We start from the raw sequence: 25318 nt of genomic DNA on the forward strand, positions 1-25318 counted from the left end.
GCTCCCCGGCAGAGGTGCTCGCTGCTGTGAGGGGTGGAGCCTATGCAGTCCGAGGTTTTAATTGGTGAGACTCTAGGTAGGCTTGTCTTCTCGGCCTCAGTGCTCAAGTACGCAAACAGGATTTGAATTTGAAAACACTGAGCCTGGGCCCCGGCGGAAGGTACCCCCAGCGGATTCCGACCTACGGAAGCCCGGGAGGACCAAGCTTCCAGAGGCCGCCGAATGTGTGCCGGGCAGGGGTGCACGGCTGTGCGGTGCCACCTGGTACCCTTTGATCTTGTTGGACGGAGCCTCCCCTGGCTTCCGTGTGTCCAGACTTCTTAGTCTCCGGCTTCTTCCCTGCTCCTCCTCTCCAGGAATCGCCCAGCTAGACTTGAAAGGGTCCAAGGCAGCCGCAGGAGGACCCTGTGCCTGCTGCCGAGCCTCGGGCCTGGCCCCTTCCGCTGGGATGGATGGGCTTGTGCGGGAGATAAACCTCTCCGCGCCTGTCTCCTCTTTGGCACCAAGGGGGTTACACCTGCCCATCCCTGGATCTGTTGTGAGGTTAAGTGGGAAGCACCTGTATGTGGTGCATGTTAACCCCCGTCTTCTGAGTCTGGAGAACTATAACCCCACCAGGAACATGGGAGACAAGTTTGTTCTGGCCCAGAAAACTGCGTTTTCCCCTCACTCTTGCTCACCGACCGAAAAAGACTGTGTCCCTAACTCACGATTTTTCTCCGTCAGTAGTCCCGTGAATTACGGTCCTTCCCCTGCCCTACGTGTCACGTGTTGAGAAGTTTGGGGCTCAATCATTGAAACGTTTACTGAGCACCTACTGTTCGCAGCAAACTGTTAAGACACCATGCTCCACACTGGAGATAAACATGAGTAAGACATGACGTTGCACTGGAGGAGCCCCTGGACCAAAGATGACCCCAGAGACCTACCACCGCCTAGTTTAGGGCTTATAAATATAGAGAAGAGTTTTGTTAATTCAGTCAACATTTTCCGAGCCGCTGTACCTGCTAAAGTGCCGAGGACAGAGGTGAGTTAGAAACTCGGGGAGGAGACGATTTCAATAGGAGGCTATAATAGAAATACTGTGGGGGGGGGGGGGAGGGGGGAGGGTTATGGGAGCACCAAATAAAGGGCGGTGTCCTCTGCTGGGGTGTGTGGGGAGCAGGGAGAGTGGCTTGAGGTGAGTTGAAAACAGGAGTGGATAGCCCAGTAAGCCATGGAAGTCAGTTTGGTTTGGTAGGCACTCTGGTATCTTCTATATGTTACGAGGATTTGCAGAAGAGATGTAATAAATATTCAAGAAAAGAATGGCAAGTTTCTGCCGGTTCATTTCTTCAGCCTTTCTAGCAAACTCATAGGAGCAAAGGATGTAACAGCTGGGCAGATCATATGGCCTGTCGACACAATACCTCCTTTTTGTTTGGTTTTGTGTTGCCTTTTCTTTTCAGACTCCTCAAGAACCAGGGTTCATCAGCTCAAAGCCACCTGGGGTCTTTGCCCTCCCCTCTTCTCTCTCTTCAAACAGGGGGTTTGAAGCCTTGTCAACAGGAAGTGAATTCCTCCGTATCACATACAGTCTTCTGTTGATTGTCTCCTTGCAAAAAGGTCAGTGCTGGGTCTCCCTTGTAACTGAATATTCCCCGGAGCATCACAGCTATGCCCGAGTTTCCATATGTAGTACGTTCAGGTCAGATCCGGTTTCCCCTTTGATGGTTTCAGGGCCTTTGTATTTGGATCCGAAATCCTTTTAGCCTTCTTTCTCGGGTATTATTAATGGCACTACTGCTCACCGTGTTGATGATACTCAAAAGCAGGTTGGAAAAGGTCCAGTGTTTAATGACCACATCTTCATTGCTGGGGCCATTTAAGTAAGTTCCTCAATGTGTGTTCTGTGTACACTAATAACAGATAACTGATAACAGAGTGCTACCAACCGAGGGATCTCATTTTCAATGTCAGTTACTTATGGGGGAAAATGAAATTGACTGTGACCCTTCCCAGCTCTCCTTAGTAACATGGTTAAGTCCAGGGTGTTTATAGTCCGTTGAATCCCGGCTCCATCGTGACGGGTCCTTCGGCAAGTTATTGGGTTGTTCTAAGGATCAGTTTCCTCATCTGTGACACAGTAGGTACCAGAACGAAGATACGTGTGTACTGATTGCTTAGCCTGGTGCCTGGCACGGAGTGTGCGTTCAAGCAGGTAGTTAACATACACTACTGCTAATGTGTGCTTCCCAGGCCTTCCAGATCCTGCTCACCTCCTGGTCCATTCGTTATTCCCTTCTCCTTGGGCCCCAGATAGGACTCTTGTTGCCATTTTCATTTTGCTTGTGCTCTCCCGCCTGAGCGTGGGCAACAACCATGCCTTAGCAGCTCCCCAGAGCCTGGCAGGTAGCAGAAATCCCATTACCCAGTTTTCAACTTGACCCTTGATCACAGCTAACTGGTCTTCACTGCAGACACACATCCCTTCCTCTGAGAAGCCCCTCTCCCTCCTTTCTGTATTAGTTCTGCAGAGTTCTCACGAGGCCGACCGTGTCCTAGCGGAGGACACAGGGCCCAAACCAGACCCGTCAGCCCCTGGGACTTAGGCTGGGGCTGCTGGGATGGTAAGCTGTGAGGTCAGTGTGGCCTCTGGGGCTGGCACCATAGAGTCCCATGGAGGAAGTCCACCTAGGGAGGAAGCTCTGAGATGTACGCCAAGCCAAGAGGTAGCATTTTTGATAGCACTGTTCCAACTCCTGACTCCAGCCAAGGCCTGGTTAACCTAGTTAAGAACACGAGCTCTGGGGGTGTCTGGGTGGATCAGTCGATTGAGCATCCTACTCTTGATTTTGGCTCAGGTCATGATCTCACGGTTCATGGGATCGAGCCCCATGTTGGGCTCTGCACTGACAGCATGCAGCCTGCTTGGGAGTGTCTCTCTCTCTCTCTTTCTCTCTCTCTCTCTCTCTCTCTCTCTCTTTCCCTCTCTCTCTCAAAATAAATAAATATAAAAAAAAAGAAAGAGAAAGAAAGAACATGAGCCCTGGAGCCAGCCACCTAGCCCTGGCGTTACTGACTCTGCCATTACTGGCTGCTTCAACCTTGGGCAAGCCACTTCTCTTCTGCCTTAGTTTCCTCACTTGGAAAAGTGAGTTAAGAATGGGTTACAGACAGTATCTACTTCATAGGATTGGGTAAAGATCAAAGTCTTGATAACATGCACAAAGTGCTTAGAACAGTGTCTGGCCCAGAGAGAGCTCTCGATAAGTCCTACCTGTTGTTATTAATCCATTGCTGAGGCATCACAGATTTCTGAGCCAAGAAAACCAAAACTCATATTTATTATTTTTTGCAGTTTATTTATTTTTGAGAGAGAGAGACAGAGTGCGAGCAGCAGAGGGGCAGCGAGAGAGGGAGACACGGAATCCGAAGCAGGCTCCAGGCTCTGAGCTGACAGCACAGAGCCCGATGTGGGGCCCAAACCCACAAACCGTGAGATCATGACATGAGCTGAAGTCGGACACTCAACAGACTGAGCCATCCAGGTGCCCCCAAATCTCATTTTTAGAAAAACGAATGCCGTTTAAGTGGTTTTGTGTTACCTGCAGCCCTGACAGCAGACTGGAACAGCTGTGGTCTCCCATCAGGCCACGTGCTGCCCCACTGGCCCAGTGATGGTGAGCACATCCAGGAATGAGCTCATGCAGAAGGGAAGTCAGTGTGAGTCTGACAGCGCTGTGCCGCCCCAGCAGAAGGGAAGCCCCCGGAGAACCTCTAAGGACACAGGCAGTGTGCTGTGTTGTGGGATAGGGCGTTGGGGAGAACGGCGCAGAAGCCTCCTCAGGGTGCCAGTGTGTCAGGCAGCAGGGAGGTGTTCGTCTCGAACAAAAGATCAGGACAGGGAAAAGGACCATTCCTCAAGCTAGAAAGAAAAGGAAGGGGTGGCGGGGGGCGGGGGCCGGTACTGGCCTAGAGTGGGAAACCTGGGAGGTTGGAATCCTATGAAAGCGTCCCCAAGCGCTCCTGACATTTCCCGATGTGTAGCAGTTTGGGAGGAATGTTTGGATCCGTTGTTCTGTGCAAGAAAAATCTCTTGTATTAATTGCTCACATTTAAATTGAGACTCATTGGTGGGGGGCACCTGGGGGGCTCAGTCGGTTAGGTGTCCGACTTCGGCTCAGGTCGTGATCTCGTGGTTCGTGGGTTCGAGCCCCGCGTCAGGCTCACCACTGACAGCTCAGAGCCTGGAGCCTGTTTCAGATTCTGTGTCTCCTTCTCTCTCTGCCCCTCCCCACTCATTCTCTCTCTGTCTCTCACTCGCTCGCTCTTCTCAACAGTAAATAAATAGAAAAAAAATTTTTTTTTTAAATTGAGACCCACTATCAGGCTTGCTCACCTAGAGAGCTGAGGTGCGTCCTGACTGACTACCTCCCAGATGCCCAGAGTCCTCTAGGCTGTTAACACCAGTCTCGTCATTGACATGATCTGAATCATGCAGTGCCTAGAATTGGCCTGTTAATGGTGTGCATGTAATCTAATAAAACAAACTCATTTTTTTTTCCTTTTAAGGAAGCCCCATATATTTTTTTAAATGTTTTATTTATTTTTGAGAGAGAGAGAGAGAGCATGCAAGTGGGGCAGGGGCAGAGAAGGAGGGGGACAGAGGATCTGAAGTGGGATCCACGCTGACAGTGGTGAGCCTGATGTGGGGCTTGAACTCATGAACCGTGAGATCATGACCTGAGCTGAAGCCAGGCGCTCAACTGACTAAGCCACCCAGGCGTTCCCCCCCATATTTTTAATACAATAGTTTGTCTCATATTATCATGCATTTCCAGTAAGTAAAGAAACTTAGATGCCCTAATTTATTTATCAAGAAGCCATTTCTTGAAAGCTTAGTTAGAAGAAGGGATACAGGATAAATATACTCAGAAATCCAGTAACCACAAAGTACATAAATTGCATAAAACCATGAAAAAGCCTTTCTGGTCACGTGATCCATTGTGGAACCCACTTGGAAATCCCTGGCCTGGACAGTTTTTTAAAAAGCTTTACATGGAATATATTTATAATGATGAGCTAAATCATTAGTGCTAAGAAAAGGCAGGTAGAAATGAGGCGGGGGAGGGGTCCTGACCAAAGGAAAAATTTGACCAGGAGAGAAAAACTAAGTTCTCAAGGCGACACCAGAGTTCAGATCCTGATTCTGCTATTTGCTATGTGACCTGGGGCAAGTCACTTAAGCTCTCTGCATCTCCTCATCCATGAAATGGGTACAGTAACACCCCCCTCCTAGGTTTGTTGAAAGATCTGTGAGGTGGATAGATACGGATACAGCGGCAGATATAAAGGGCTTAGCGCTGTGCCCGATATAGAGGATGAAGACTCCGTAAAAGGGAACCCCTGTTATCGGGGAAGGACAATCTCAGCAGCCAGGAAAGGCAGCCGGGGAGTGGTCAATACCAGTGGGGCAGCAGCAGCTGGTAGCTGAGCAGCCTTGAAAGGGTGAGCCTGGTGGCCTTCCCGTAGGAAGAGGTCAGACTGTGGAGCGGCACAGACTGTGGATGGCCGACCGTGACCAGCACCTTACATTCCCTTGATACAAGGATTAAACCATCCGTTTGGTAGTTTCATTGGAATTGCTGATTGCAAATCCCTAATTTGTCAGAGTTGAAAGGCCCCTCAGCTGAGCTCGGGTCTCTGCGGGTAGCCTCGCAGCTTATGCGATGGAGCGTGGATTTGAACCCAGGCAGGTTTGGCCTCAGAGCCTGAGCTCCCATGCTGAACGGATTCTGATGACTCAGTGTCTCAGGACATAAGCTACAGGGAAGTCAGAGTGCCCGGGCTCATTTTTGCCAGATGCTGGCTCCAGGAGGGGAGAGTGTGGTGACCCACCTGCCCCTCTCCCACCCACACGCACGGCAGACATTGCTAATCAACAGCAGCATTTCTTACCCTCCCTGAGCGCCAGGGGAGGGCCTCCAAATCCTGAAGAACCCAGAAAATTACCCCCGATTGACTCATGTGAGCGGGTCAGATCACATCTAGTTGCGGTACCTGGCGTGGAGTCTCCGGGCCTGCCAGACGGTAGTGCAGAAATGCGGGCTGGGGGCTGCTTGTGTGCTGGTAAGAATCTGCCTGTCATTCCTTAAGAGACTCAACACACGAGTCCTGATGTTCTGAAAGTCCCAAAAGCACATTTTGCACAGAGCCCAGAGGGAGCTCCCACCTCCCCCCCACCCCCGCCCCCCACCAACCTCAGGAAAGTGGGGGTGTTACAGGGTGGTGCTGGAGGGTGACTCCTCACTCCCCATTCGCAGGGGGTCATTGGACTCCGTACCCCTCCTTGGGCATCACCCCCAACACCACGGCCACGGCCCCTGAGGAATCCTCGCGTTAGACAAAACAAGAGGGAGGAAACTCCAGCCTTCCAAGATTGGCGGTGGAGAGCGGGTGGGGAGCACCGTTTGCGAGGCCACATCACGAATCACAGCCTGCGGGGCTCTGACGAGGCTGGAAGGAGACCTGGTACCAGGTGCGGACACAGCCGGGCACCGGGGGCCCTCGAGATCGGTGCCTGCGGTCGTGACAGTGGTTTGGAACCCCCGGTCTCCTTAACCCACGATTCTCAGACTCTTTCAACTGTTCAACCATTGAACAGTCCCAGAGACTTCTCTCAGATCGTGGGATGCCAGGTGCTTTCGTGGCATATCATGACATGTGGACAAATTAGGTGAAAAATAGCCGAGCGCTGTAGAAGTTTCCACCCACTCTCCTAGCATCTGAGCTAGAATCGCGTGCATGGTGACAAAAGCCAAGAGGCTTAAGATTTTTTAGGCAGAGACATCTTAAAATTGAAAAAGTTTTGTTGCCTTTTTTGTTTTGTTTTGTTTTTTCTTCTGACACCTGGAAGAGGGATCGCCATTTCCATTTTAGCCATAAAATAGCTCTCCGTTCAGGATGAAATTGGTCAGAGCAGGGCTACCCTATAACGTTACCATTAACATCCCGACGCAAACTCAATGCCGGGTCCCCGGAGCAGTGCTGTTGGAAACTACCCAGGGGAGCTGAGGCTTTACCTACCTTTGATCTACGGTGGGGAAATCTAATATATGGACCACCGCGAGCCTGCAGCCCAATTCGGCCCGAGGTCACCAGGAAGGCAGAGCAGCAAAGGTAATGTTTCAGGAGCTCACAATACCCGCTCTGTGGCCAAAACAAAGGCCTGACCTTCCGAGCCACGTCTGACCTTTCAACTCTGACACATGTATTTACTCAGCAATTACAACTTAAACTACCAGAAGGGCGGTTCAGTCATTTATATCAAAGGGAAGGAATTAAATAAAGCTTTCCTGGATCCCGTAACAAAGCAGCTGGGCCGAGCTTTGCACTCAAAACAAAGAAACTTCTCTTGCCACCAGTGGATGTGACTGCTTTGTACCCAGGACAGAGAGTTAGAAGGCAGGTCTGAGCCCAAATTGCAGACGTTGGACAACCTAATAAGCGGGCTGAGCAAGATCTTGAGTTTCTGTAAATGCTAAGAGGGCAGTGGTAGATTCTGTAAGAGGCAGAAACTGCTGTGCTGCCGTGACCTCACTCAAGACCAGTCTGCTGTGAGAACTTGGAGATGTCGTTCTCTACAGCGTGATAATCTAGCGGTGACCCCCAGGGGCTTTACTTAACAGCACGGGATAACAGAGCCATTTGGAGAAGAGAGACACAGAGGTGGAAGTTTGCGAGGTGCCAGACCTTGGTGCGCTTTCGGGCAAAGCAAACTCACGTACCCTCATCCACTGAGGGAGGCCGTGGAAACTGGTGAAAGCATCCTGGAAAAGCGCCGAGCTGCGCGTCGTCAGGGTGACACGCACCCGACGAGTCCGTGATCCCAGCAGAAAGGAGGAAGTACTGTGTCTGCGCCCGGAGCCTTAGAGAGGATGCCGATTTCGTCGGGGGACAGCAGAGTGTGGCATCAGCAGAAGAATGGATCGATGCTGTGCATCACAAAGCCGGCGCAAACTCCTACTACAAGGCAATGTGGCGAATCTCACGGAATGTTGGACGAAGGAAGCCAGACACAAAAGGCCACGTGCCGCCGCGTGATTCCTTTTACATAAAGTTCAAAACCAGGCCTGGCCGATCCATGCCGCCAGAAGTAAGGATGTGGCTGCCCTCGGGCTAAATAGTCTGTCTCTTTGAGTTGGGCAGTCACGGCTCGGGTGCCTGCACTTTGTGAAATTGATCGGGATTTAGATTTTTCTACCTTTCCATATATATACTTTAGTGGAAAGCTTACGTTAAAATCATTCACTCATCTAGGTTTGTTGGGCAGTTTTATGATCACATCTGTGTCCTGGAAAATGTTGACACGTGCATCATAAACCAGAGCGTCACTTGAGAACTGAAGCAGATTCGCTCGTCTCACGCAGCCGTGCTGCCTGGTTTGGCCGCTGTGGCTCTTCCTGCCGGGCCCAGTCACTTCATGCAGCAAAAGGCCAGGCGCCTGGAGGATGGGGCCCGTCCCCCGGAGCCAGAGCGTCGGACCAGCCTTGGCGAACCTTCGGGTACTCAGAGAGGAAGTATTTGCGGACACCTACTATGTGCCAGACAGCTGTGTGCGGTATTTTAACTCCACTCTGTCTACCCGGGGAGGTCAGTACAGCAGGTGAAACCCCCGAGATTCAGAGGCCAAATAACCCGCCCAAGAGGGGCCCTTGGCTAGTAAGACACAAAGTCGGATTCAGCGCAGGTCGGATTCCAACACAGGGAGCCCCGCTGACAGCTGTCACCTCATGCTGCCTCCCCCATGGGTGGGGGTGGGAGCCTGCAGGTGACAGCAGGGGCAGTGGCAGCAGGAGAAAGACCACCTAATACAGCAAGTTCCAGAACCACTCCAGGGGGCTCCCCACCCCAGGCCCACATCCAGTATACCAGTACACCCTCGGGACATTTTACCGGGCTTGCCTCGAGGCTGTTCGTCTCGCCGTCCCTAGAGACAGCGTAGAGCCTGGCCCAGGGTGGGCCCTCTGGAATGACCCCCTTAGTCCCTGTGACTTATCACGGTTTCAGTGACAAGAGGTGCAGAACTGTAGGCACCGGGGCCAACGGGAGGATTCAGGTCCAAGCGCATTTGTGAGGAAAAGCAAGCATCAGTGCACGCAAGACAACGTCCCCCAACAGAATCCCTTTAAATGTGAAATCCCGCCACGGGCTTGTCAGATTTCCTCTTCTGACATCGAGAGCGGCACAGAGGCACGCTCTCTGTTACCTATCAAATGTGAAATAGAACGTGCCCTCTTGGGCTCACTGCCTAGAAAAGAAACGTAGAAGGCCTCTTTTAGCCATCTCTTGAAAGCTCGGTTGGAAGAAGGGGTAAAGGCTGAGTCCGTGCTGAGCTCCAGTAACCACAAAGGACAGGTAAATGTATAGACTATGCCTTTTCTCTTACCTTGGACGCGTCTAGTAATTGACCTCATTTCCTTCCACAAGGGAGGACGTTACAATCTTTTTTTAAATTTTTTTTTTAACATTTATTTATTTTTGAGACAGAGAGAGACAGAGCATGAACGGGGGAGGGTCAGAGACAGAGAGGGAGACACAGAATCTGAAACAGGCTCCAGGCTCTGAGCTGTCAGCACAGAGCCCGACGCAGGGCTCGAACTCACAGCCCTCACAGACCGCGAGATCATGACCTGAGCTGAAGTTGGCCGCTTAACCGACTGAGCCACCCAGGAGCCCCATAATCTTAAGAGCGCTGTGGTGTCACGGTTCTGTATCCAGGCACAAGTCAACAACGTACAGTTGCCTACTTAGTGGTGGAGTCCAGCTTGGTCTGGACAAAAAAGAATACCACCAGCCAGGAGGATCAGTCTTCAGCGGTGGAGTAAAGAAGGGAGATGCACTCTCCATAGCTTTCCCTGATGGAAAGGAATTGGATAAAACCTCTGATCTCTGAACACCTCCCTCATTCAGCTGCAGAAGTGCTATCCAAAAGCCAACAATCTGTATCCAAGACTGCTTCCTCCCCCCACCACCCCCGTCAATTCCTAGAGATCTGTTTTGGAGCAAGACAGGTAATTACAGGCTAGTGAGATTCTCCAAGTAAATTGTTTCAGTGGGACCTGGGCAGCTCAAATTTTAACTTTGAAAGAGAAACGATATGTTTAGAAAGATGAGAGCTTCTCAAAGATATCCGTGAAAGTTTGCGGGCCCGTAAAAAGGCTATTAACCTTGACTTTTAGCAGCGTGTTCTCAGAAGCACCCTGTGAGGCAGGTCTAAACAGAGAACTAGGAATGGGGTCCCTGGAAGCCCCTTTCCTCAGAGGGGTCACCTTCCTGCACCACGACAGCAAGCCACCCGTGCTCGCCTGAAGCAAAGCCAGTGCGGAGAAACCGGAGTGATTTGGCTGTTTTTAAACGTTCTCCACACAAATGCCCCTCTGCCCTCAGCGGCTGCTTTCTTTATTCTCTGGCTGCTGCGTCAGCCCACGTTCCTCGCCTGACCGCAAGATGCCTAGAGTGCCTGACGTTAAGGAGGGCCCAGCCCGGGACAGTCACGCATCTTAGAAGATACAGCCCATCTTCTCCCAAATCCTGCTGGTAAGCAGCATCATGGAAAACGGCTGTGCACACAGCTGACCAACGCCAGGCAGGCCAGGAAGGCAGGCGTCAGATTCGAAAACCACAGTGTGCCAAAATGCATCCCTGGCAGGTTTGGGGATACCCGAGGGCCAGATCCAGCAGACCCGTGTGGACACAGGCAAGAATCAGGTAGAATGCAAACGTTAACACTCGAGTTGGACACAGTGAAGGGGTAGAGCCAGACACAAATATCATTAGATCCGTTTCTAAAGTCCCTGGGGCTCCAATATTGTGTGAGCCCAGGTCAGGCAGGCAGCTGCCCAAACCAAAGGGTGGTCCCTGCGCAGGGACCTCGGGAATGGTCTGCAGACTGTGTTTGTAGCCAGACCCATGGGCACAACTGCTGCGCATTTGGGGAGCCCTTCCCACCGCCAGCTGCACGGTCTGCAATAAAGACCTCTCTCCGTGACACGGACCATCAGAATTGGAACGGCTGGCTTCATCCTCGTGGAGCTCGAGGGAACTGAGGTCACCTCCTCCGGCCCTGGTGCACGGGCACCGTGCTAGCCTTCCGGAACAGCAGCCAGCCCCATCACTGCCCTGTGCTGCCAGCCAGTTCTAACCGGAGAACCTTGGGTAACAGCTGACAAAGGTAACAGAAATGAGGACCCTCCCACGGCATGGGTTTTAGCTCATTTTGTCACGTTTGTCCAAGTTTGCCTTAAATGCATCCTGGTAAAACTGACGGAAAATAAACATCAGCACAGACCTTGAAATACTGTGGAGTTTGCACTTCAACGTGGGACTCTGGGGAGTAGGTTCGCGCTGCGCCCCCCACTGCGCACGGGGAGGACAGGAGCAGGAAGTGTCCTGGACTGCCCTCAGGAGTCAAGGCTGGGCTCTGCTCTGTCCTTGAGAATGTGGCCTAGGTCATGCCTCACTTTCCCACTTTCCCCTCTGCTCTCCAGAACATCTAAAGCTTCTCATGGCTCAAATATTGTTACCAATAACCCCAACAGGAATGTATCTGCTGGCTTCAGGCAAGGTGCTGTGTACTTTACATAAATGAGTTCATTCATTCGCAGCCCAAGAGGAACCTTCAGCATCCTCACTGTCTAGATGGAGAAAGTGAAGTCCAGAGAGGTTAACTATCAAAGGACCAAGCGAGTCCAGGAGACAAGCAGACTCCTCTCACTCATCCGGGGACTCAGAGGCTCAGACAGCATCTGTCTGCCTTTTTGGCCCCTCTTCCTGTTTATCCTCCCCTCCTAAGCCTTGTGAGACTGTTCCACGTTCCATCCTTGCTCTCTCCTGCAGTAGGAAGGATTAACGACAAATGTAACCCTGGCTAAAGGTACCACGCTCGCCAGCTTTTAAGGGACTTGTGGGCAAAGCCTACTCGAATATCAGCAAGAGGCACAACACAGCTCTCCTCCAGCACAGCACACTGGGCCTCAGAATACCATCTCTGAAAGCATCGCGATCCACTCGGAGCCCCGGGACAGCGACACAGCTAAGTGATGGGTTCCGGGTCAAGTGAGTGATTTCCCTGCATGTGGTCACAGGCCATGCTCCCAGTCTGTCTTGGGCTGAAGAGGGACAGGGCCACGGTGCGGACAGGCCAAACACTGAAGACTGTCGTTGTGATCATTTCTGGACGAGATACTGTTAACTTACATGCTTTAACAACACAATAAACACACAAAAACCTCTAATTAAAAATGTAGAGAAGCGCTGCAATTAAATACTTTTTAGTTTAGTAGTAATTATTTTTGGCTTGTCACATTTTTAAAAGATTTCCACATAAAAGCATTTGTTTTTTTAAGCATGTGTAACTGGATAGAACCAGACATGGAGGTTAATTTCTGCTCTGCTGCTTCTGCTTTTTTTTTTTCAAAGTTTCTTTGCTTTGCGAGAAAGAAAGTGCAGGAGGGGCAGAGAGAGAGGGAGAGAGAGAGAATCCCAAGTAGGCTCCCTGCTATTGGCACAGAGCTCAAAGCGGGGCTCGAACCCACAACCCTGGGATTGTGACCTGAGCCCAAGTCAAGAGTTGGACGCTCAACCAACTGAGCCACCCAGGTGCCCCAAGAGTATTTTTTAAAGTACAATAATTTTCACCACCACAGATTTTGAATTTTGGATAAGAATATATTTTATTTTCTCATAAAAGTTCTACCAAAAATAGACTTTTTCTGTAACTTAAAAATACAGCTTTGAAAAAGCAATATTGGAGTTGTTGTAACTCATTACATGTTTTAGAAACAGCAGTGAAAAAAAATCAACAGAATGGATTCAATTTTTAAGTAGAAAAACGTTCATTTCAAAAGCTTGACTTTGTCCTTTACTAACTTGAAGGTGGGGTTCTTGCTGATCTTCTTGTTAAAGATGGTCAGGAGCTCCTCTTCCGATCTGTGGTGTTCCTCTGTCACCGCGTAATACTGAGCTAAAACCTTCACGGGGAGAAACAATCATCAAGTGGGTGATGTGTCCTGAAAATGTACCTCAAGGTTCTTCCTTTAACCCAGAACGAGGCCAACAGTAAAACAGAAAAGAAACGCAGGTGCCGGTGACATGGGTGTGTCCTGCTCGTGGGTTCGCGCAGCTGTTCGCGCAGCACCCGCACGTGCAGCCTGTCACACGTCGACACAAAGTTAAAAGCAAACACAGAGGAACCACCGCTCTGGAATAAGCAAACAACGGCAAGACATCAAGAACAGTAATCCCCAGGGGCGCCTGGGTGGCTGTCGGTTGAGCGGCCGACTTCGGCTCAGCTCATGATCTCGCAGTCCATGAGTTCGAGTCCCGCGTCAGGCTCTGTGCTGACAGCTCAGAGCCTGGAACCTGTTTCGGATTCTGTGTCTCCCTCTCTCTGACCCTCCCCTGTTCATGCTCTGTCTCTCTCTGTCTCAAAAATAAAAATAAGCGTTAAAAAAAAAAAAAAATTAAAAAAAAAGAATAATAATTCCCAAATTTAACACAGGCACCGTTCAGGCTAAGGAAGTGCGATGGGATGGGGTCCAATTCCCGCCCCCCGCCAGTCCCGAGGGGCCACTGAGCTGCTGGAAAAATCACTGAGATCCACATCTGTAGTGTTTTAGATTAGGAAAACCAAGAACTGTACATCCTGAAATAAAGAAGTGGCTGTCCCCAGCTTCTGCACCTGCGTCTGTGCGCCATACCTTTTTCCTTAGCTTTTTGATTGCTACTTCGTTGTCCGGGGCCTGTTTCAGAACTGCTTTAATAGTTCCCTTCCAGTTGAATTTACCTACAATATGAAGAGTAATACGTAAAACATTTTGTTTCGGTGTACTGCCAGAGGGATAAAGCAGCCATGGGGGCGACATCTATTTGCTATCCGGGAAATGAACTAATGACCCTGACCGTACCGCGTAGCAGGTGCTGGACCTGTCCGCTCGCAGTGGCCTACAAGCCTGACTCCCCTTCAGGACTCGCTCTCAGAGTGAGCGGGTCAAGTAGGCATCAACTTTACAGGTGCCTGTAAAAAGGCACGGCTGTATCCGATGAACTCACAAGTGTCCCTGAGGGTCCGCCAAGATCACAGGGCTGGCCAAGCATGGTGAGCAAGACATAGGGGAACAAAGGCAGCTCAGCCTCGGACGGCAGAGGACAGCCACAGACACGGGCTGTGACACCGGCTATCTTGCAGGCTCAAGGCTCATCTAGGGGACTTGTTTCCGGAAAGATGCAGCAGGTGTACTTTTGCCTGTTCTGTCTGCTGAGAACAGCCAAACCCCCGGAAGTCTAGTCAGACAAACGCAAGACTGAAAGAGGGCAAGAAGGCGGACCGGGTAGGGGCCTCGAGACTCGAGGAGTGACCTGGTAGTGAGCTCCCTGTGTTTTCTTTTTGCTCCAGAGATCCCAGATTTGGAGCTCAAGAAGCTGGCAACCTGGAAAGCCAACAAAGAAAGCCCCGACAAGAGCGTGATCCTCTTCAGCGAAAGGCCAAGAGAGGAACAGCCCACCGAGACACAACTCCTCCACAGTCCCCACTCTCTTCCAGCTAAACACCTCAGAAGAAGTTCGTGGCTCCCACCCTCAAGGCTGTGATGAGGGAAGGCGTCAAAGAAGGCCGAGTACGAAATCGGGACTTTCATCCATGCCGGCTGGTAACAAGGCCGTGGCCGCGGTCAGCGGTGACCACGGGGGGAGCCAGAACTCCCACCCCGCCTGCACTAGCAAGGAGTGCCTCCTTCAGGTACCAGCGGAGGTCGGGTGGGCAGCCTGGTCTTCCCCCCACCTGCTGTAGTGAGGTCTTGCCCCCGCTTCCCCTGCCAAGTCACATGAGGAAAAGCCAGTTAAAAGAAGTTGAAATAAGACCCAGAATCTTCTAACCTGTGAAAATGTCCAGGTGCCAACTGAAAACCATTCATCATTCCAAAATAAAAGTACTTCAGTAAGCAATTATGTGTACACTCGGAACAAGAGTAGAAACACTCAGCCAAAAAAAAAAAAAAAAAAAAAAAAAAAAAAGACAAAGAACCAAAAGGAAATTTTAGCACTGAAAAATATGGTAGCTGAACTGAAAAGCTCAGTGGACGGACAGAACGGAGAGGGGAGAGGAAAGAATCAGTCAACTGGAAGATAAAACAATAGAAATTACACAGTCTGAGCAAGAGAAAACCAGAAGAAAAAAAAAAAAAAAGAGCATTAAGAAAACTACAGACCAGTATCCCTCATGAATACAGATGTCAATATACCTACCAAAATATTAGTAAGTAGAATCTAGCAGTTAGGTAACACATAACAAAATTATACACCACAAGAAAGTGGGTTTATTCTGGGGATGAAAGGCTGGTTCGATATTTAAAAATCAATCAGTGCAATTCACATTAATTGCTAATGAAAAAAACAGTAACATCAATCAATGTAGAAAACGTGTGTGACAAAACTCAACACATTCGTGATAAAAACTCTTAGAAAAATAGGGATACGGGGGAACTCCTTCAACTTTAGATAAAGAGCATCCAGCAAAAACCTACAATTAATGTGACTTAAAGTGAAAGATGTAATGTTTCTTTCGATCTGGCACAGAGCAAGGCTGTCTGCTCTCACCACTTTTACTCAACACTGTGATGGAAATTCTTGCCAATGCAAGAAGACAAGGCAAGGAAAGAGCAGAGTGCTATGGATCCGAGAGGAAGAAGTGAAACTGCCCCTGTTTGAAGATGACGTGATTACCTCTGCAGAAAATCCCAAGGAAATCTACAAAATCACACATATTCTATATAATCACAGGAAGAGTTTTTGTAGATCTCAACAAGATTATTCTAAAACTTAATTCTGACAAAGAATAAAGCCTGCCCAGTTTCAAGACTTCAGATAGAGTTAAAGCGACCGAGACTGTGTTGGTAGGGGGCACACATACAGGCAGACGAAACAGAATCAAGAACCCAGAACTACACAAATATGCACAACTGATTTCTGACAAAGGTACAAAAGTGATTCAGTGAGGGCCTTCTCAGCAAACGGTGCCGGAATAGCACACTGATGGGCAAAAAAATGAACCTTGTACTAAGTCTCATTTGTTACATAAAAATCAACTCAAAATGGATCACGGGCTTAAGATCAAGAGTAAAATGTTAAACTGTAAAACATTTAGAAAAAAGACACAGGAAAAAAACTCTTGGGGATCTAGGGTTAAGCAAAGAGTTCCCAGATTTGGCACCAAAAGCATGACCTATTAAAGGGAAAATGGACAAATTAAATCAAAATGAAAAAAATCTGTTCTATAAAAGATTGTCAAGAGGATAAAAAAGCTATAGACTGAAGGGGAAAAAAAACCTTGCAAACCCCACATCCCACAAAAGATTAGTATTTAGAATAGGATACATAAAGAACTCTCCAAAGTTAACAGTAAAAAAGAAAATCCAATTCGAAAATAAGCAAAAGACGTGAACAGACGTTTCAATATCAAGAGATATACAGATGGTGAATAATACATGAAAAGATACTCAACATCATTAGGGATAAACAAATTAAAATCACCCGAGCTATTACCACACGCCTATCAGGATAGCTAACAAAAACAACAACGACAACAACAACAAAGTACCACCACCAGACCCTGGCCGAGATGTGGGAAAACTGGGTGAGGCACACACCGCTGGGGCGATTATAAAACGGTACGGCCACTCTAGAAAAAGTTGGCAGTTTCTTTAAAACCAAACACGCAGGGGCGCCTGGGTGGCTCAGTCGGTTAGGCAGCCGACTTCGGCTCAGGTCATGATCTCGCGGTCCGTGAGTTCAAGCCCCGCGTCGGGCTCTGTGCTGACAGCTCAGAGCCTGGAGCCTGTTTCGGATTCTGTGTCTCCCTCTCTCTCTGACCCTCCCCCATTCATGCTCTGTCTCTTTCTCAAAAATAAATAAACGTTAAAAAAAAAAATTTAAAAAAAAAAAAAACAAAAAAAAAACCAAACACGCAGTCACCACACCACACGGCGACTGCACTCCTGGACATTTCTTCCACAAAGTGATGTGCGTTCACATGAAAACCTGTACGTAAATGCTGACAGCAGCTTATTTATGGCAAGTGAAGGCTGGGCCTTCAAGAGAGGAGTGGTCAGTACGTCCACGCCACGGGCTACTGAACAGCAGAGGGACTGGATTACCAACACATGCAGCCACCTGGATGCATCTCCAGAGAATAATGCTGAGGGAAAAGTGGTAATCTCAAGAATTCACATACTAGATGATGCCATTTAGGTAACGTTCTGAAACCAGAGAAGTACAGAAACGGTGAACGGATTAGTGATTGTTGGGGGCAGGCAGGGTGGCGGGTAAGGGCATGGCTATAAAAGGGCCCACAGAGGGCTCCCTGTGGTGATGGAAACGTCGGTGTCCTGACTGGGTCAGTGTCAGCACCCTGTGGAGACAGGATAGTTGTGCCCGCTGTGGCCCTAGCAGGAAGCTGGGCAAAGGGCGCGTGGATCCTTAGGTCTCTATTATAATTTCTTACAACTGCATGTGAATCTACTATCCTCTCAAAACAAATTAAACTAAAAAAAAAAAAGGCCTCATGCAGCCCAATTTGGGAGTGGGGGGATCCAGGCAAAGAGGTGTAACCCAGCTCAGGCAGTTACTGAACCCCCATTAGTAAAGCCTCCCCTCCCGGGTGAGTCCTCGAGTCTGTTGTGCATCAGCAGGGCCCCAGGGAATGCTTCAGGCCGGAGGAAGTGGAGGAGGCAGCGTCTGAGGGGACCTTTAAAGGCCAGGAATTGGATTCTGACAGGGACACACTGGGAGACAGGGAGACACAGACCCCGGGAACAAGAGGAGGTGGGGGGCGGGGCAGCTAAGTGTGGCGGGTACTTCCGGGAGAGTAATGAGGGGCAGGGGGGAGGGAAGCAGGGAAAGGGAGCAAGGTCTCAGAAAGCCGTGCTGGGTTTATCTGCAGTTCCAAAGAGAATGGGTTCCCAGTCCAGACCATCTTCCCCTTAGAGCTAGACAGACTCTGCGGAGTGGCTCACACGGCTCCTTTCTCCCCTCTGGAGCCACGCCGTGTCTGCATCTGCGTCCAGCCCTCCCCGTGCCTCCGGAGGGGAGGATCCGCCTGAAGGCCCCGGGTCGCCTCCTCCCCCCACACCCTCAAGGGCAGACCTCTCCAAAGGATGGCGGCGATACCTTTTGCAGGAGCCCCATGGTTTTCCGGTTCTCCACCCTCAGAATGTCCTGAGAGCTTCCTCTTTTTCTTCTTGGTATCTGCTTCATCTAGGAAAGTAGAAGAGTAAACGCGAGAACCAGATTTTGCATTTATGACAGCGGCTGCCATTTAATGAACGCCACGCACGGCCAGGCCCGGTGCATCCGCCAGGAGGACCCGCTCCCCGGGCACCCAGCACCGCGGGCTTCTCCACCTCGGGGTCAGGTGAGCACACGGCGAGTGGACGGGTGCCGTCACCTGAGCCCGGGTCGGCCCGATCCCAAAGCTTACGCTCTTTGCCTTACTTGTTCCAAACGCGAGGTCTGACGCAAATTCACTGCTTCCCGACCCTCGTACCGGAGCCCAGAGCAAACGCCAGCCACGTACCGTCCGCGTGCTTCTTTCTCTTCCCGGGCGGCGGCTTCGTCGGCTCCTCCTTGGCGTCTCTGGCTCCGTCCACCGCCCCCCTGGCCTTGCCCCCCTTGCTCTGGCTCTTCTTCCCTGCAGAGCCCGGGGCCTCCCCTCCAGCCTCCTGATCGGCCTCTTGCTCTTTGCGCTTCTTAGGCTTCTGACCCCTTGAATTCTCCTGGTGGCCTTCTAATTTTAGTTCTTTCTTCTCTTTTTTTCTATTCTTCTGCCTTTCTTCCTTCCTTTCTCTTTTATTCTTCTTCACCTCTGCTTGCTTTTCTGGGGGGTCACTTGTGTGGGAAGCTGGAACCTTTGTGGAAAGTTCTACGCCGGGCGGGTTGGCCCCTTGCTTGAGTGGCTGTCGGTCCTGCCCCTTACTGACCGGTTCCTTATTATTAAGCAAAACCGAGAGACACATAAATACTCATTCCAGACATTCGTGCACGTCATTAGCAGGCATCTACTGAGCAAACTGTCGCAAGAAAAATGTCGACTACTTACCATTTTACTGTGACCGCCTCCCCCGCCAAGAGCTAAAACGTAGCAGTAAACATATCAAATGGGAAAAAAACCTTCCCCCCGAGCCCACACCCCACCCTGCATTTAATAGACATTTTCCTTCCACTGGGAAAGTGAAGAATCCTTATGTCACTTAAGCTAGACCTTTAATTTTGGCTCACTCTCTACCTTTCTGATAGAAGACGAGCACATTGGTGTGGTGGAAACCACTGGATTTATGCATCTGCAGACCTGGGTTCGAGCACCAGCTCTGTTAATTCCGAGCCGGGTGACTCAGGGCAAGTTATTTATCTGCTCCGAACCAACTTCCTCACTGATAAAATGAAAGGTAGTGGAACGAAAGTCATATGGTTCATGGGCGAATAAAATGGAAAGTTATGTCATGTGCTTAGCAGCTCACGGTGCTGAGGACGAGTAGACCGAGGATGCTTAAATAAGCCACTTCCAGGAAAGGGTCTGTAAACTCTGGAGCACTGGACCAGCACAATCTACTCACTGAGAACAGAGGAACTGCCCTTGAGGAAGGGATGTGGGACACCTGGATGGAGTGTGGACCCGCAGAGTGGGAAGCATGGGGCACAGGGAGCCACAGAAAGCTAGGGAACCACAAGCCGCACTCTACCTTATTCAAGCCAGTGCACAGATCCGACTGAGAACAACGACCCCAGCAAAATGAGTGCCACTGCCGGCTGCACTCCCTGACCCTGAATCTGTGCCGGTCTCTATGTCAGCCCCTTCTCAAGGATGACCCCAGCAATGTCCTGAGCTTCTGGTGAGTCCTAACGCGTCTGGATGGGGCTGCTTCGGGTGCGGCGGGAACCACTGGATGTCAGCGCCCAAGACCCATCTCCGTTAGTTACCAGCCAGGTGACAGACCAGTCACCTCCAGTCTCCTTCATCTGGGAGAGTAGGTCTCAAGGAGGGAGCTACCGTCCCCCAAACTGAGCCAAAACAGGGACTGGCTTTCGCTCAAGTACAGACGCTCTACAAAGGTCACGCCTCACTCAGTGCTCAACTCCGGGCTGAGAGCACAGCGTCTGCGTTTCCCCAGCAGGTCAGAGACACCAGCCAGGCCAGGCGCATGGCACAAAGGCAGGCGGTGGGCTCAGAAACAAAGTCAGGAAGGAGGAAGAAGCAGCCCACGTCGCCTGACTCCTAGCCTACAATTTCCTTCCTAGCTTATGGGAAGGCACTGTTATGACCACTGAGAGCCACACACCTCAACCCGCCTTCTGCCCCGCTCAGACCAAGTCTCCAGCTGGGGCCTCCCCTCCGCACCCAGGGAGAGGGACACACGCACCCCATCTGGCAGCTACTCGGTGATGAGTAGACAAACTCATTCCCCATATTCTGCTTCGTTCCAGGCTCTCCTCAGAGACACCTGCACCGACCATCTTTCCTAACAGACCCCTCCTCTCGCCTACCGTTTCTCCTAGGGCTTCCGCGCCTTGTCCTGCCATCAGGGCCAGGACCTGCATATGCCATCATCTGTCCCGCACTGGAACACAGCTCTGTGAGGGCAGGACTTTAGCCTCATTACAGCTGTGTGCGCGGGGACCAGGCACGCTGTCCTGGGGCACAGGAAATCCCCCCCCCCCCCAGGAGCAGAGGATCCAGGGCCTCTGGCTGGATGCCCAGCACATAGTAACGGGAGGGATGAACACCAGAGGTGTGTACGGACGGGGCCACAGAGCCGTCTGCGCCACTCGCACTGGGTTGTGCCGTGAAGGTCACAGGGCAGAGGCAAAACAAAAATAAGCCGTGTTTTACAGAGCTCAGTTGGCCACGGGGCTGCGTACTGATTCTTCATTGACTTAATATGTTCGCAGCTTCAAAAGGGAAATCAGAAACAACTTTTTAAAAAAAAACTCTGCAGTGAACGAAGTAATCCCAAATCTTTGATTCTTACTTAAAATAATGGAAATAATCCTTAAAATAATCCTTAAAAAACAGTACCACCTAAACGCTAATCAAACGACTGGTGACAGGGTGTGCTCCGGCAGCACACGTACTAGAAGACCACAGAGAAGATCGGCGGGGCCCCTGAGCAAAGGTGGCACATACATGACTGGTTACGAGATTCCAAAGGCCCAATCTGTTTGTTCTGGAAGAGCCACAACAGGACAGTTTCACCGTTTATTCCAATTTGCTGCCCAAACTGTTGTCTCTATAAGTCAGTCAACTCCTGGCACGGCGAGTAGAATAAAAGATGGTCAGAAAACCCCACTGTCGGGGGCACCTGGCTGGCTCAGTTGGAGCACACAACTCTTGGTCTCGGGGTCGTGGGTTCAAGCCCCACGATGGGTGTGCAGCCTACTTGGGAAAAAAAAAAAAAAGGGAAAACTCCATTGTTGTTTTTGAAAACCGCTACTGATTTCAGTCTACAGATGGGGTATAGGCTCCAAACAGGAGCAAGGTGCAGGTGAATTAATGGGGAAGTGTTTTTAATTAATGACGTCACCTATAAGGAGGCCACACGGTACCAGACCAAGACTCTGCATGTGCTCCACACCGAAGGGTCCCTCAGATGGAACCTGACAGGCGGCGGATGATTACGCCAGAGGGATTCCCACTCCACAGAAGGAAGGAGACAGACACGCGTCGGATGCCCACTAAGCCCGGGCACGGGGAGGGATGCTTCCAGAGCCTCGGCTGCTTTAATGCACGTATGGGGCCTTCTGTGAACCCCTCGCCTAAAGGAACCCCTAGTCACTCCCTATGTCCTCACAGTTTATTTTTCTTCCTGGCTGTGTCACTGCCTGAGCTATTTTACGGTGTTTGTTCAGGGCCCAGCACGAGATCAGTCACTAAGTCCCAAATCGGTGCATGAATTGGACTTCTTTAAGTCTTCTTTTCTTTTAAGACTGGGAAACGGAGGCTCAGAGAGGTTAAATAAAGTGCCCAAGATCAAGCGTTTGGCCAACAGCACAGCAGGGATTCAAACCAGGTCTGTCAGACGCCCCAAGTTCCTCCTTCCAGTACATCCCACTGCCTGATTTCTAAGCAAGCCATTTCACGTTAGCCAGTACCATTATCAAACATTGGGATTAAATACCTTTCTCTGCACAATAAGGAAATCTTCTCTGCAGTGCATTCAGTTTATTCTTTCCCATAAATGAAGGCACAAAGAGGCTCTCTGAAAAAGAAGGCTGTCTTGACCTCCAAAAATAAGACATTCCCATTTCATTATTACCAATCATTTTTGCCACACTACAAATCTGAAATTAGATCTGACTTACGTTGCCAGAAGCTTCAGAAAAGATACTCCACACCTGCTCCAGAATGGACTCATTATGAACTTTTAAACTGTTCTTCATCCAGTTCTGTAAGGAACAGACACACAAAAAAACCTGACTTGTCCCGTTCTGACAGGTGCCCACAGGCTCAGTCACTGGGCCACGCGTCCCCTCCATCCAGGGAAGGCATATCCCATCCATACCTGAAATTTCGCCTTTTTCCTGGGAACGTTGTCAAAACCACTAATTTGCTCTAAAAGTTCCCTCACTTTGGGGCTCACGTTGGGTCTTTTTATTAATTCATTAATTTTCTATAAAAAGGAAGATAAAACAAGTAATAAACAACTGGCACAAGAGTTTCACGAAAGCCAGGTTAAGTGTCCTTCGATGGCTAGAGGTTTTGCAGTCCAAGGCCAGATTTTGTATTCATGTCTATGCTTACGCGTTCACCATAGTGCCGGAAGTGCTAGCCAGAGCAATTAGGCAAGAAAAAGAAATAAAGGCATCCAAGTTAGAAAGGAAGAAGGAAAACCATCTCTGTTCACAGATGATTTCATCTGACATGTAGAACACACTGAAGATTCCACTAAAGATCCCATGAGGACCAACAAATTCAGCCACCATAGGACTCAAAATCCACACTTGAAAATTCAGGTCTAGATGTCATACGCCAACAAGCTGAGAAGGAAACTGAGAAAACAATTCCATTTACAATAGCATCAAAAACAATAAAATCCTTAAAAAACTTAATCATTAAGGGGCTGAAAGACTTGTACACTGAAAACTATAAAACATTGAAAGAAATGAAAGAAGACACAAATAAACAGAAAGACATCCCGTGTCTGTAGATTGGAAGACTTAAGAGGGTAATACTAACCAAAGTGACTGGTACAGATTTAAATGCAATCCCTATGAAGATCCAGTTGACATTTGGGTTTGTTTGTTTGTTTGTTTGTATAAATAGAAAACTCCATCCTAAAATTCACATAGAATCTGAGGGGACAGCAAATAGCTACAACAATCATGAAAAAGAACAAAGTTGGAGGTCTCATTCTTTCTGATTTCAAAGCTAGAGTAATCAAAAAAAAGCATGGCACTGGCATAAAGATGGGCATGTCAGCCCATGCAGTGGCGAGCCCAGAAACAGACCTCGCCTATATGGGCAAATGGTTTTCAAAAAGGGTGGCAAGACCATTCCATGGGGTAAGAACAGTCTTTTCAACAAATGGTGCTGGGGCAAACGGATATCCACATGGAAGAGAATGAAGTTGAACTCTTACCTAACACTACACATAAATATTAACTCAAAATGGATCAAAGACCCAACCTTAAGAGCTAAAAGCATAAAATCCTTAGAAGAAAACAGAGGGGGAAAGTGTCATGACAGTGGATTTAGCAATGACTTCTTGTTCTTGCACATGACACCAAAAGCACAAACAGCAACAGCAAAAAAGCAGGACTATATAAAAATTTTAAAAGTTTTGTACATCAAAGACACTGTCAACAGTGAAGAGGCAATTCATAGAACAGGAGAAAATATTTGCAAATCGTTTATCTGATAAGGCATTAATATCCTGAATATTTAAAGAACTCCTACATCTCAACAGTGAGAAACAAACAACCTTGGGGTGCTGGGTGACTCTGTCAGTTAAGCATCCAACTTCAGCTCAGATCATAATCTGTGGTTCATGAGCTCAAGCCCTGTGGTGAGCTCTCTGCTGTCAGTAGAGCCCACTTCAGATCCTGTCTCCCTTGCTCTCTGCCCCTGCCCCGCTCACGCTCCCTCTCTCTCTCAAAAACAAACGTTAAAAAAAAAAAAGATTAAAAAAATGGGCAAAGGGCTAGGAATAGACATTTCTCCAAAGAAGATGTACACATGGCCAATAACACATGAAAAGACACTTATCATCATTATCACTAGGGAAATGCAAATCAAAACCACCCTGTCATACCCCCTTGGACGCCTATTATCAAAAAAACCGCAAAGCGTTGGGGAGCATGAGAAGGAACCAGAACCTTGTGTGCTGCTAGCAGGAGCGTAAAATGGCGCAGCCATATGGAAAACAGGAGAGCGGTTCCTCAAAAAATTTAAAAACCCAGCAATTCCACTTCTGGGTGCACGGCCCAAGAGAACTGAGAGCAGGGACTCCAAAAGATATGTGTACCTCCGTGTTCACAGCAGCATTATTCACAATAGCCAAAGGCTGAAGCAACCCAAGTGTCCACCAACACATGGATGTATAAACACAACGTGGTCTGTCACACAACGTCATGTTGCTCGACCTTAAATGGGGAGGACATTCTGACACCTGCGACAACACTGACGAACCTGGAGGACATTGTGCTCGGCGAAATAAGCCAGTCACAAAAGGACAAACACTACATGATTTTGCGTATATGAAGTCCCTAGAGCAGTCAAATTCATAGAGGCAGAAAGCAGAATGGCAGGTTCCAGGGGCTGGGGGCGGAGGGCACACGAGGAGTCCGTGTTTAACGGGGATGGAGTTTCAGTCTGGGAAGGTGAACAAGTTCTGGCAATGGATGGTGGTGACGGTTGCACAACAGTGTGAATGTCCTCAACTGTGTACTTAAAAATGGTTAAAATGGTAAACTATGTCGTGCTTAACGTACCACTTACCACAATTTTCTAAAATCTTGGAAAAAAATATACACAAGTGATCAAAAGAATCCGACGAAAATGGGTATTATCCAGACCAGGAAATTACTTGAGGACCAAGACACGAAGATCTAATAAATAAGGTCTGAAGTAGCAGGAACAGAACAGGGATGAGACCTAAATTAGTGACCTTGAGAAGATGCTTATGGCAATATCATTGAAGGCAGAAGAAAAAGATAATTACTAAAGTTAAGGAAGTGACAATACACAAGAAAAATGGTCCTCGATGAGCCAAGAGAATGAAACACAGAGCGC

General features: G+C 49.3%; 1 protein-coding gene and 1 long non-coding RNA gene across 3 annotated transcripts in view; one reads left to right on the forward strand and one right to left on the reverse strand.

The window, feature by feature from the left end:
• LOC147582120 (uncharacterized) lies at nt 1–15240 on the forward strand. Its single transcript, XR_015250605.1, has 3 exons — nt 1–1027; nt 1449–1605; nt 14438–15240. It is a non-coding gene; the product is annotated as an uncharacterized LOC147582120 (long non-coding RNA).
• LYAR (Ly1 antibody reactive) overlaps nt 12691–25318 on the reverse strand; it is a 22591-nt gene continuing 9963 nt past the window's right edge. For both annotated transcript variants that reach the window (XM_025921943.2, XM_086705457.1), the window contains exons 4-9: nt 22590–22697; nt 22390–22473; nt 18611–19019; nt 18205–18291; nt 13743–13828; nt 12691–13013 (exon numbers count right to left, since the gene is read on the reverse strand). In XM_025921943.2, coding sequence (XP_025777728.1) covers nt 12879–13013; nt 13743–13828; nt 18205–18291; nt 18611–19019; nt 22390–22473; nt 22590–22697 — 909 coding nt within the window. In that variant the 3' untranslated portion in view covers nt 12691–12878. The remainder of the gene's footprint in view (nt 13014–13742; nt 13829–18204; nt 18292–18610; nt 19020–22389; nt 22474–22589; nt 22698–25318) is intronic.

The sequence above is a fragment of the Puma concolor genome, chromosome B1 (genome assembly GCF_028749965.1).
Source record: "Puma concolor isolate L17-30 chromosome B1, mPumCon1.1.hap2, whole genome shotgun sequence".
NCBI classification, from domain to species: domain Eukaryota; kingdom Metazoa; phylum Chordata; class Mammalia; order Carnivora; family Felidae; genus Puma; species Puma concolor.